We start from the raw sequence: 13268 nt of genomic DNA, 5'->3' as shown, positions 1-13268 counted from the left end.
TCTGCACACACACAGCAGAGATATTGTGCCAGATAAACAGGCCCTTCTACCACACACAGCCTCGCATTGAAACCTGCGCTCTAACAAAGGAGCACCACAAAGTCTGTACACACACACACACAGGAGAACAATGATTGGCCTATGGGGGGGGGGGGTTTGGTCTCGGCTGAGGTAGTTATTGCTTCCTTGTAACCGCTGTCTGATTGGTTGTTGACTCAGTGCGAAGGGGAGACAGGGGAGATATCAAGTGTCCCTCTGGCTGTTTGTCACTTTAGTTAAACAGGCCCTAACAAGCCCCGCCCCCTCCTCTCTACTGGTCAGCCTTAATTATACCAGTCTGGTCTAACTACAGCTCACTGGACAGGTCTCTCTTTACCTGCATTGTACCCTGTGGATGTCCAGGCTCATGCAGGTGCTGGAAAGTGTGTGTGTGTGTGTGTGTGTGTGTGTGTGTGTGTGCCTTCTCAAATGATCATGTGTACTGTGCGTGTGTGTTGCGCTGACATTGTGTGTGTTCGTCAACAAGTCAGCATGGGGTCCCACACCTGGAGGCCAGCCAAGCACTCCCACCTCCCTGTAACCCTCCCTCTCTACCTCCCTCCCTCTCTACCTCCCTCCCTCTCTACCTCCCTCCCTCTCTACCTCCCTCCCTCCCTCTCTACCTCCCTCTCTACCTCCCTCCCTCTCTACCTCCCTCCCTCTCTACCTCCCTCCCTCTCTACCTCCCTCCCTCCCTCTCTACCTCCCTCCCTCCCTCTCTACCTCCCTCCCTCTCTACCTCCCTCCCTCCCTCTCTACCTCCCTCTCTACCTCCCTCCCTCCCTCTCTACCTCCCTCCCTCTCTACCTCCCTCCCTCTCTACCTCCCTCCCTCCCTCTCTACCTCCCTCCCTCCCTCCCTCCCTCTCTACCTCCCTCCCTCCCTCCCTCTCTACCTCCCTCCCTCCCTCTCTACCTCCCTCCCTCTCTACCTCCCTCCCTCCCTCTCTACCTCCCTCTCTACCTCCCTCCCTCTCTACCTCCCTCCCTCTCTACCTCCCTCTCTACCTCCCTCCCTCTCTACCTCCCTCCCTCTCTACCTCCCTCCCTCTCTACCTCCCTCCCTCCCTCTCTACCTCCCTCCCTCCCTCTTTACCTCCCTCCCTCCCTCTCTACCTCCCTCCCTCTCTACCTCCCTCCCTCTCTCTCTACCTCCCTCCCTCTCTCTCTACCTCCCTCCCTCTCTCTCTACCTCCCTCCCTCTCTCTCTACCTCCCTCCCTCTCTATCTCCCTCCCTCTCTACCTCCCTCCCTCTCTACCTCCCTCTCTCTCTCCCTCTCTCTCTCTCTCTCTCTCCCTACCTCTCACTTTGTCCCAAAATTGCCTACTCAGTTTTACTTCCAAACCACCTACCACACACACACACCATGTCCTCCATGTCCCTTGCGAAAACCCAGTGTAAGGTGAGGAGAGGGTCTGGTCTGTGATTGGTTTGTGTTGGAGGAGGAGGAGTGTGTGTGTGTGTGTATTGGGGGGTGGATTTCATGTCATTATTTACCAGGGGCGTTAAGGGCCTGTCAGGTAACCCCCCCCCCCCACACACACACACACGGTCTGTGGTGAGTGTGGGGGGGGGGGGGGGGGGGGGTGCCAACTTGTGTTTAGCAGCCAGGGCTCCATCATCCAGGAGCGTGTCTGTGTGTGTCTGTGTGTGTGTGTGTGTGTGTGTCTGTGGCTTCTGAGGAGAGGTGGGGAGGGGGGTTCTATTTTTGTGTGTGTGTGTTTGCCTGTGTGTGTGTGTGTGTGTGTGTGTGTGTGTTTGCCTGTGTGTGTGTGTGTTTGCCTGTGTGTGTGTGTGTTTGCCTGTGTGTGTGTGTGTTTGCCTGTGTGTTTGCCTGTGTGTGTGTTTGCCTGTGTGTGTGTGTTTGCCTGTGTGTGTGTGTGTTTGCCTGTGTGTGTGTGTTTGCCTGTGTGTGTGTGTTTGCCTGTGTGTGTGTGTTTGCCTGTGTGTGTGTGTTTGCCTGTGTGTGTGTGTCCTCCCCCTGGAGGGTTCCTCCTTGGGGCAGCAGGGCCTCACCTGGGGACGGCAGTGAGAGCCACGCGTCCAGCCCTGCCTCCACACTAATGAGCTACTGTTGTACACTCTTATGAAATATAATTGCATTATGGTCGGTAAATAAACCTGCCGTGTGTTGTCACAGCATATGCTGCCCGCCAGGACAAAAAGGAACAACAAGCTTGGAGGTCCAGAGGGAGGGTGGTAGGGAAGAATGGAGGAGGGGGAGAGAGAGGGAGGGAGAGGAGAGAGGGGGAGAAGGGAGAGGGGGAGAAGGGAGTGAGTGAGGGAGGGAGGGGGACGACGACACGAGACCTGATTAGCCTACCACTGTTGATGAGGAAGCCTTCCTTCCTTCACCACAGCCCTGGAGGCTGGGGGCTGGGGGGCTGGGAGGCCGGGGGGCTGGGAGGCCGGGGGCCTGGGAGGCTGGGGGGCTGGGGGGCTAGCTGCCTTCCACACAAACACCTGCGAGTCACCTGGCCCCTGTGCTAGTGATGCCTGCCCACTGCCCACACACTACCTGACAGTGTCTCTCTCTCCTCTCATCATTTCTCTCTCTCCTCCATTAGGCTATTCGTCTCTCCCTGGAGCAGGCCCTGCCGGCAGAGCCAGTGGAGGAGGGGCGGGAGCCAGTCAGCAAGCTGCGGATCCGCACGCCCAGCGGGGAGTTCCTGGAGCGCCGCTTCCTGGGGAGCTGCAAGCTGCAGGTCCTGTTTGACTTTGTGGCCTCCAAGGGCTTCCCCTGGGACGAGTTCAAACTGCTCACCACCTTCCCCCGCAGAAACGTCAGTACCTCCCGCCGCACGCACACACACTCTCTCTCTCTCTCTCTCTCTCTCTCTCTCTCTCTCTCTCTCTCTCTCTCTCTCTCTCTCTCTCTGTCTCTGTCTCTGTCTGTCTGTCTGTCTGTCTCTGTAGATCAGTACCAGCCTCAGGGTAACTAAGGTCCAGTGAGTCTGTGTTGTTGTTTGGGCCCCGGGACTCGGAAGGCCCCTGATGGGGCCCAGTTAGCACCACCACGGGATCCTGGAGCTGTAATTGGCCAGTCTTCGAGCCGTTGGCCCGTAATTGGCCAGCTCCTGGCACGGCACTCTGTAATTGGCCAGTGACGAGAGTTCCTGGAGGCTTGCAGGTCGGTTTGTCGTCTCAGCTCCTCTGTGAAACAGTTATCCACTCCACCGGACCCAGAGCACAATCATTAAAACCCACAGCGGGCTGGGTGCGAGTGTATCCACAAGTGAGTTTGTAATCTCCTGAATATCAATGAGTGTGTGTGTATACAGTGTGCTAGGCAGGGATACAGTCAGCAGTAGTGCTCTTCGCTCCAGCGTTCTGGCCCCTGTCGTTACATCTCCTGTCTCCGCTCAGAGCCAGGGAGCTAATGAGCACTGTTCACTACCTGCCTCATTAGACTCCTGGAAACAACGCTGGGATTTCCATTAATCAAGAGTGTGAGTGTGTGTGTGCAGGCCTGCCTAGGCAGCATGCCATGCTAGTCCAGGGGGAATGCGAGGGCACAAACACCTCTGTGTAACTCACACCCACACACACATTCACACCCAAACAGACGAGCAAATGTACACTTTTTACTCTCGACACACATTCACAAATATATTTTCATGCAGACACATGCCCCTTTGACAACTTTGTCACTTGAAGGATTCACAGTTTTCTCTCTCTAAGCTCACAGAGTAAACAAGTGCTGGAGACAAAGATAGAAATGTGTCTCCAGTCTCAAACACAGTCTGTTGGGGGCGTTGAGGGTCGAGGGGGGGGGAGGAGGAGATGAGGGAACCGAGGAGAGAAAGTTGCTGTAACTGAGGACTAAGTGGGATATTTAGGATTGCAGAGATGGTAGAAAGATATAGCGAAGGATGGATGAACAGACAGAGAGAGAGTTAGAGAGAGAGAGAGAGAGAGGAAGCTCCTGACAGGAGAGAGGGGTGTAAACAGCCTGGGAGAAGCGTCAGTGTGCCAGCGTGTGTGTGACTGAGCGGTGCCCAGCCTAATCCCAGCGCTATCCTCTCTAATTAAAACTGGGAGGAGGAGAAGGAGCCCTCCGTCCCTCCACTCCAGGCGCCTCCACTGTTGCTGTGCCGGGATTACACCATGCAGCACTATTGCATTTGTAATAAAGCCACAACTGTTGAAACTCTCCTTTCCGCCCTCCACCTCGCTCCACCGTAGAACTCTCTAGAACGCACACGGGCGCAGCGTGTTTGCCGTGTGGCCGTCGCGAGGGGGCCGGCGTGGAGCTGAGGTCGGACGAGGAAGAGGACTCAGACTCGATTTGGCAAGAAGGATCCAGTTAGGGTTTATGGTTCAGGACTTTTGTCATCTTTGGCATCAGTTCCATAATTCACACAGCTGGTGTGTGTGTGTGTGTGTGTGTGTGAGAGAGAGAAAGAGACTCAACACAGGATATTATCATGCTGGTGATACTGTAGGCTACTTTGCGTTCCTGGTGCGAGCGTTCGTTAATCTGTCTCCCAGCTTCCTCAATACGAAGGTCTTTGAAAAGCCTGACTGCTTTAGACAAAACTATGGAGGGTACGAAAACAAGCAGAGCTATAGAATGACCCCTATGTCTGACCGCTACAGACATTACATCTATTACACTGGGGCAAACTCGGGTGTGTCAACCAACCAACTGTACAGGAAGAGGTGTTAGTGTGTTATTGTCAGGAGGCTGAGCGGTGAGGGAGTCGGGCTAGTAATTCGAAGGTTGCCAGTTCGATTCCCGGTCATGCCAACTGACGTTGTGTCCTTGGGCAAGACACTTCACCCTACTTGCCTCGGGGGAATGTCCCTGTACTTACTGTAAGTCGCTCTGGATAAGAGCGACTGCTAAATGACTAAATGTAAATGTATTGTACCTAGCTTCTTTATCTGCCTTTAGAGAATGATACTCCCCCATCTCTTTCCCTCTCTCTTTCCTCTCCTGGCCCCTCTCCCTCCATCCCTCCCTCTGCCTCCCTCTCCCTCCCTCCCTCCCTCTGCCTCTTTCTCTCTCCCTCCCTCCCTCTGCCTCCCTCTCCCTCCCTCCCTCTGCCTCCCTCTCCCTCCATCCCTCCCTCTGCCTCTTTCTCTCTCCCTCCCTCCCTCTGCCTCCCTCTCCCTCCCTCCCCCTCCCTCCCCATCTCCCTCCCTCCCTCCCTCCCCCCTCCCTCCCCATCTCTCTCTCTCCCTCCCTCCCTCCCTCCCCCCTCCCTCCCCATCTCTCTCCCTCCCTCCCTCTCCCTCCCATGTGGCGTGGCTTCTTTGAAGTGGTCTCTTCACAGCCTGGTCCCTACGTGTTGTCATCGTTCCTGGCACCAGATAATGACCTCCCACTGCTTTTGTAATTGGCCAAATAAACACTTGACAACACTACTTATAAAAAAATAAGAAAAAACCGACAAGCTATTTGGTTTTAATTAACACAGGAGGACCTAAATGTCCTCATTAAAAATGCGTTTTTTCAGCTGCGTGATTATGGTTGGAGGCGGACATCTTGAGGCCTGCGCTTGTTTATTTTGCTCTGTCGTCGCTCATGTTAGCTGTGTTTCATTCAGGCCGATGGTGTGTGTGTGTGTGTGTGTGTGTGTGTGTGAGATGAAGTGATTAGCCATTCTGGTATTTATTTGAATTTGGCAGTAACGTGTTAATGATGTTATGTTAAGTATGATTCCACGCCCAGAGCTGATGTTGTGTTGACGTGAGTTAACACGTTGTGCTTCAGTCATGAAGCAGTCTGTCAGGAGCCCTTATCCAAACCTCTCCAGACCGCCTCTTTCCTGACGCACACATTTACATTTAGTCATTTAGCAGTCGCTCTTATCCAGAGCGACTTACAGTAAGTACAGGGACATTCCCCCCGAGGCAAGTAGGGTGAAGTGCCTTGCCCAAGGACACTACGTCATTTGGCACGGCCAGGAATCGAACTGGCAACCTTCAGATTACTAGCCAGATTCCCTAACCGCTCAGCCACCTGACTCCCTACGCACACGTACTACTGGATGCAAACCTTAAAGAAACCAACACACACAAGGAAACATGTATATATTTATCTAGTTGTTGCTTCTAGTGCTATCATGCTAGTCAATGTCGCTCCCTAAATCGTTTTATGGAATGCAGTAGATCACATTGACGTGCTAATGTAAGGCAGTCCATATATATATATATATATGTTTCATTAATTTAAAATGAGGTTCTGTATGCAACAAAATGCAGAAAAAGTGGAGAGAAAAAAAGTTTGTATAGTGGACCACAGTTCCCAGCATGCATACTAGCTCTATGAATGTAGCTCTGTGTATGTAGTGTGTGTGTGTGTGTAGCTCTAGTGTGTGGTGTCTGTAGTGTGTGTATACAGCTCTGGGAGGAAATATGGCGCAGGGATTGCAGTGTGGAGGCACAACAACAGCTTTGTTTGTTGACAGATGCCTCCATGCTTATGTTCTGTTAATTGGATAACAATGTAAACAAACACGGATGGTGCTTCTCTCCTGTGTCAGTGTGGCATCTTGTTTCTCTACCTTATTTCTGACAGTCAGATGCTCTCTCTTTCTCCCCAGCGCTCGCTCTACACACACACACACACACACGCTCTCACACACGCTCTCACACACACACAGCATGGATACACACAGACATGCAACTTACAGACACGCGACATACATGAATAGACAACATGCATACATGCACACACACACGCTCTCACACACACACATGCGCTCTCACACACACGCTCTCACACACACACATGCGTGTGCTGGTTTAATTCCACGTGCACATTCACACATTTATCCACTCGTCAACGTACAGATACACACACACCTTTATTCAGAAACACACACACACACACACACTCTCTCTCACTCCATCTCTCTCTCTCTCTTAATCACTCCCACGCTCCCAGCATGCACCTGCTCCACCCTGAGTCTTCATCTGCTCCGACCTGATGCTGCTCTGTGCTGTCAGCCTGTCAGGTTCATTAGCCCGACAGCCATTTGCCTCTGAGGTGGGAATCCAGAAGCACTCCTGCTCCGTGGGGAGCTAATCTGTTAGCACCGCATCCTGCCTGCACACACACCACCGTACACACGCGTGTGTGTGTGTGAGAGAGACACCCCCTCCCCAGGCCCAAGGTCATGCTGGGAAGTCAAGAGCCTACTGTGACGAGGAGGAGGGAGGCAGGGTGGAGAGGCAGGGTGGAGAGGCAGGGTTGGTGTGACATGTCCCTCCCCAGAGAGATCGCTCGGTCTACTGATACCTGCAGGCAGCAACACCCTCCCCCCCCCCCCCCCCTCCCTCCCCCTCCTGTCAGCATCTCAATCCAGCACGGAGCTAGCGACCTCGTTGCTAATGGCACTCTGCTCCGCCTGGTCTTAACAGAGCAGGCTTGCTGTCACTGACCGCTCTGGTCACTGACCGCTCTGGTCACTGACCGCTCTGGTCACTGACCGCTCTGGTCACTGACCGCTCTGGTCACTGACCGCTCTGGTCACTGACCGCTCTGGTCACTGACCGCTCTGGTCACTGACTGCTCTGGTCACTGACCGCTCTGGTCCTGGGACCGTCCAGGCAGAGCTAGTTTGTTTGTTTGTTTGTGTGTGGCGCATGTGTCTTTTGATCTTGCTCTTTCACTTTCCTGTGTGACCTCTGACCTTGCAGGCCTGCCAGCAGCAAGTCGTCAGGTTCATTAGCAGCCCGGTGATCTGACGTGGAGGAGATAAGCTGTGGACAGGCCTTCACATCACAGACTCCCACACACAGACCCAGCCTTCTGTCCAGGTGTTAGACCAGGCCCTATGTAACACGACTCCCCCTGTGATTAGCTCACATAAGCCAGGGTGACAGAGGTGTGTGTGTGGGCTGGGGTCTGGGCTGGTCACGTTAAGCTACATATGTTAGCCTCACCAGATCAAGGTGGTTAACTCAATCAGCTAGCCAGGAGGTGTGTTGTTCCCAAAGGTTGTCAGACTTGAACCAGGAAGAACTGTAAATGTAAGACTGTGGCAGCTATGCGTATCCATACGCCTTGTTTAATATTGCACCGGCTTTTCGTTCACTGTCGGTTGCAGCGCTTAAGTTTTAGGATTACAAACTGATGGTTAGTTGTATGTGATGCATGTGCACACGTCAACACACACTCTCTTGTGCACTTTCCCTCTCTCTCAAACACACACTCTCTCAAACACACACACACTCTCACACACACACACACACTCTCTTGGCCGCAGACCTCATGCAGAGGGCCCCAGCAGTGTCGTTTGGGTTGGAGCTCTTTGTGAAAACAAATGTGAGAATGTTAGTCGCTCCGATTACGGCCCCTTTACCCCCGGCCCTGTTACCCCGGCGTTTAAACAAGATGTTAGAACAATACACAGTCCAAAGCCGAGCTAACACACACACACACACTCTCAGCAGAGCATGTTCTGGATGTCATATTGAGCCGCCTTGGCTGACAGTGCTGATGAAGGGTTCCAAGATGGAGAGAATTAGATGTTCTTTCTCTCTGTTCTCCCTCACTCCGTGTGCGTCTGACTGGTTGGACGAGGGAGACATGGTCACACTGGTGTGAGATGACCTGGTTTCTTAGCAATCTTGAGACTGTCCATGTCAGATATGAAGGAGGCTGTCCTCTGACACCAGCACTGGATGTTTATGTAGTAATGGTCATCTTTGACGTCTCGCGTTTGAATGTTTTTCTAATATGTTTGTTGTTCTCTCTCTCCCCCCCCTCTCTCTCTCTCCTCTATAATCCCTACCTCCCTCTTTGTCTCTCTTCCCCTCCTCTACCCATCCCTGTTGTCTCTCTCTCTCCCCCTCTCTCTCTCCATCCTCCCTTAAAACAATCCCTCCCTCTCTCTTCACCTTGGTCTCTCTTCCTCCTCCTCCTCAGATCACTCAGATGGACCCAGGCTCCTCTCTACTGGAGGCCAGACTCTTCCCACAGGAGACTCTGTTCCTGGAGGCTAAGGAGTAGGCCTGGCCTGGCCTGGGCCACCCTGGCCTGGAGGTGGACATGGAACTGACGTACACACAAACTGGCTGGACACACTACGCAACTAGCATGGTTCCAGTTGGTTCTACACAACACACACACACAAACCCTTTTTGTATCTTAAAAAAAATAAAAAATGCATACATTCTCACCGTCACATGACACTATAGACACACACACACATCCGGACACACATGCACACATCCGGGCACACACGTGCTTCTCTGATCCAGTCTGTCCGTGCTACATGAATGCCTGGTGTACACGTTAAGCACAGAGAAGAAAGCGCTGTCAGTTACACAAGCACACAGCCAAACCCCCACGACCCCCCCCCCTTCACCCCCACTACTCCACCTTCACCCCCACGACCCCCCCCCCCTTCACCCCCACTACTCCACCCCCCCCCCCCACACACTACTCCACCCCTCCACCTAACTGCCGAGTCGTGCTTTTCTCTCCACGCGTTCAGTTTGACCACGATGAAGCGAGCAGGACTCCGGCTAGAAAGCCCGGCCCCCCTCGCCCCCCCCCACCCCTGCCCCCCCCACCCTGCCCCCCTGCCCCCCCACCAGGGCTGCTGCTGTTGGCTTTTTGTGTTTCAATAAGAGCTCAAATACACAACAGACACACAAAGTGACATTTTTTCTGGAGAAGGCTGGACTATCTCATCATCTGATCAGGTTGGACTATCTCATCATCTGAACTTGCATTCGGCCCCTATGAATGCTCCCCATCCCCCCCCCTCCCCCCTCCCCAGCCCCCTCTAGAGATGACCCCCCCCCCCCCCCCCCCTGGTTTTTAATTCCACTGCTCCACATCTGCCCTGTTCTCTACAATAGATTTTTTTTGTTTTCTTTTTTTTTTTTGATCCTTTTTAAGTTTGATGCTGTATTAGTTTTAGTTTGATATACATTATATAAAATATATATGAACATGCATCTGTCTTTCAGCAATTCTCTTGAAACACACCCACATTCTAAGATACATGCACAGACATTGTGTTCTCGTAGTTTGTGGCCTCGATGTCAGAAGTCATGTTCTTCACGTGGAACCCTGAATCATAGAGATCAGACATTTTGACTAGTGACAATCGAATGTTTTACTACAGTGGTGTTTAATCCTGGTCCTTGGGGTCTGTAGATGTTTCTCTGCTCCAACACACCTGATTCTCATCAGGACGTTATGAAGCAGAGGCCTGATAATGACCTTTCATTTGAATCAGGTCATTAATTTGAAGGGAAAAATTAACCTTTGAAAAGTATTTTTTTCGAAAATATATTTATTTATTTATTTATTTTTACCTTTAAAAAATAATAATTTAAATTGAGAATTTTTTTTACCGTAAATTTAAAACAGAAAATATTTTTGGCAATGACGAGAAATAATTTTGATAATGCCACAACATACAGATTAAAAACACCAGTAACTGAAAATGTAAGAAGTAGAAAGTAAAGATATTTGTGTAAAAAAAAAAAAATGTAAGGAGTGAAAGTAAAAAGTTGAAGTAAAGTAGGCCTACTGATACCAGAAAAAATCTATTTAAGTACAGTAAGAGTATTTGTACTTCCATCTCTGGATTGCGGCTATTTTGATCTGGATGAAGATAAGCTGGCTGTGTTATTTGAACTTTGGAGGTATAGAGGATATGAATTAAGTGTTTTCTTTTGACAATGAAGTCAATGTGAACACCAGAAGTATATTGCCCTCAACAGCAAGCCCTTAGTTTCCTGTTGATATAATCTAGAACTCCCTGTATAAAACAAGGTAAATGGAGATTGAACAGATAGGATCAACTCATGGGTCCAAATTCAACTCAATACTTTAGGTTCAACGGGTTGCCTAAGCATAGGATTCGTTTTTTTCACCAATATAATTTAGGCTAGGGGTTTTCTCACGTGTGATAGTGAAGACATTTTCCTGAGTGTATTATCTACCAATCTAACACCGCCTGGCGTTATATCTACGTCAAGTATAATTTCCTCTGCAGTTCAGCGGTGAGATCACTCTGGCTTATCGCTCCATCTGCGGCAGCGTTGTGATGACAGAAAGGTAAAGTTTGAGGCGACCCCAGTGGACCCCGAAACGACAACTCGCCAGAGATTCTTCATTCCAATGCCAGCAGGTCGCAGCGACCGGGATTAGTAGTGTTCCACCAGAATAGAGAATAGGAGAAAAAAGGCCAGAAGACTCGACTAGATCTCGTTGTGATTGTCGTTCAGTGTTCGTTTTTGTTGAGATTGTGTGCTCTTGTAATGGATTCGCAAATTGACACACAAGTCAGATTTGAAAGCGATGCCAATGAAGTGATCTGAATGTGTCCGAAAAGGCTATCATGCCATTCCGAAACCAAACAGCCCTGAAGGAACAGGCAACCTTCACGCCGTTCTCGGTTGTCACGCGAGGAAAACGGTTAACGTGCTAGGTCAAACACTTCCTCGAACAACAGGACCCGCGGGTAGACTAGTGTACGATAGAACCCGAGATAAACAAGTACTTGCAACGGGTCCAACACCATTCTGTAGCTTGGAAACCGATTAAAAAGGGGGCCCTGTGCTGGGACTGAAAACATGCGAGTAGATTACTCATTTTGGTCCAAATAACATTCCTTTTGCGTCGGCGAAGAAGCCTTGCAGCGTACAGCGTGCCGGTGTCATTTAATGTAGGCCTACAGTTAATGTTGTGAAATAAATTGGCCAATAAGCACTGCTATGGCTACTAGATATTTTTCAGGAGTATTCCGGTAACATTGAGCCCTCAGAGTAGACGAGTTAAAGGTAAGGAATTCAATGGAACATGAAATGTGTGCACTAAAGCAAGAGACAGGTGCATCATCCTGTTCCCCAGAGAACGGGGCAGGCTACATTTTCCGAGTCCTCTGAAGTGTGATCTTAGCCTAACAGTTTCAATCACAGTCTCTCGCTAATGTACTCGGGCATGTTTTTGTACAGCTGCAACTACTGACGATGATGCGGTCGGAAATACCATTTGGATATAATGATGTATCTCTTAAACCTGATCCAACTTGTCAGTTAGGAGGTGTGCTTGCTTTCTGGAGCACAGGTTTATTCGTCATTCACTATGTGTGTAGTATAGGCCTACATGGTTTTCCACACAATCTTTAAGAGCGAAAGAAGCTTAATAAATGTAGACTACTCTAGAAGTGTGTTCTCAATTTAAAACTAATAAATGGCTAACTGTAAAGGGTGATATAACATTTCTGAGACGGTTATGTCCGTCTGCTGTCAGTCTGGGCAATAATAACCGTTCAGGGAGGTCAGTTCGATGTCAGTAGGCCTAACCGTCGACACTAGTGTTGACATCTTGGTCAAATGTTAGACATCTCAATCAGCAGAGTGCCCTAAAAGTAGCCTATAACCCGGCCCGTCACCCGCTTGCCGTCCTCTCGCCCTCCTCTTAAGTAAATTCTGCCTCGTTAAATCCCACGTTCTCTGAAAGCGGCTGTCTGTGTGACAAAGGGATCATTCTAGGACTTTCCTACGACACAGATTCACTAGTGGCAACATCAGGCTGGTGACTTGATTCTGGCATGACAAAGGCGAGGCGCTCTACAATGTTTAACCAGTCCCGCGAGGGTCAAGAAATGTTGGGCCCTGCTGAGGGAACAGAATTCCTGACGCAACTGATCTGCCCCCCTCACTTTTGAAGTTGGGGGATTTTGAACCCCCGGCAATCGCGAGGCGTTCTGGAATCCTCCGCGTTCTAGGATCCCAGACAGCACTCACCCTCGAGGGGTCACCGTCAGTTTACTTTCTCAGAGACGCTGGCACTCAATGAGCGCCAAAGCAACAGAATCTATGCAGCTTAAACTGTCGGGCACAAAGGGGGACTCATCTCTTTCTGGGTGCCTTGTTAAATAAGAGGAGGGAGGTGCGCGCACTGGATCCATGGGTTTTGTGCGCGGGGTTTGGCGAGCGCGCCCTAAAGTGAGAGAGCTTTAAATGTGAGCGCCAGCGTGTGCTTTTCACGGAAGGGAAGGAGTTATGCTTGCGTCAGTCTGAACAGTGAGGGGGAAAGTATAGCCGGTGTGAGCCTCCAGCCTGCCGTAGTTTTACGCAGAGGTGTTCAGAGTCTAGCAAAGGCCCGTGATCACGGCTGAGATCAGCCACCTGCGGTCTTCATGCCTCGCCATTTACACTCTGATAATAGCAGTATCTCATTACCCAGCCAGATCCGGCTCCAGGAGGTATTTAACCGAGATAAAGTTTGATTACTCCAGGATATTGA

The 13268-nt window shown here is 50.8% G+C and overlaps 1 protein-coding gene across 1 annotated transcript in view; it reads left to right on the top strand.

Annotated features, from left to right (window-relative positions):
- Positions 1 to 9379, top strand: part of faf1 (Fas (TNFRSF6) associated factor 1) — a 53785-nt gene extending 44406 nt beyond the window's left edge. Inside the window, 2 exon segments of the mRNA XM_067229426.1 lie at positions 2608 to 2823; positions 8922 to 9379. Of these exon segments, the coding sequence (XP_067085527.1) occupies positions 2608 to 2823; positions 8922 to 9005 (300 nt within the window). The 3' untranslated portion in view covers positions 9006 to 9379.
- The last annotated feature ends 3889 nt before the right edge of the window (positions 9380 to 13268 follow it).

Source organism: Osmerus mordax, chromosome 26 (assembly GCF_038355195.1).
Source record: "Osmerus mordax isolate fOsmMor3 chromosome 26, fOsmMor3.pri, whole genome shotgun sequence".
Lineage (NCBI taxonomy): Eukaryota > Metazoa > Chordata > Actinopteri > Osmeriformes > Osmeridae > Osmerus > Osmerus mordax.
Note: the sequence above shows the minus strand (reverse complement) of the source record. Positions and strands in the feature narration are given on the sequence as shown.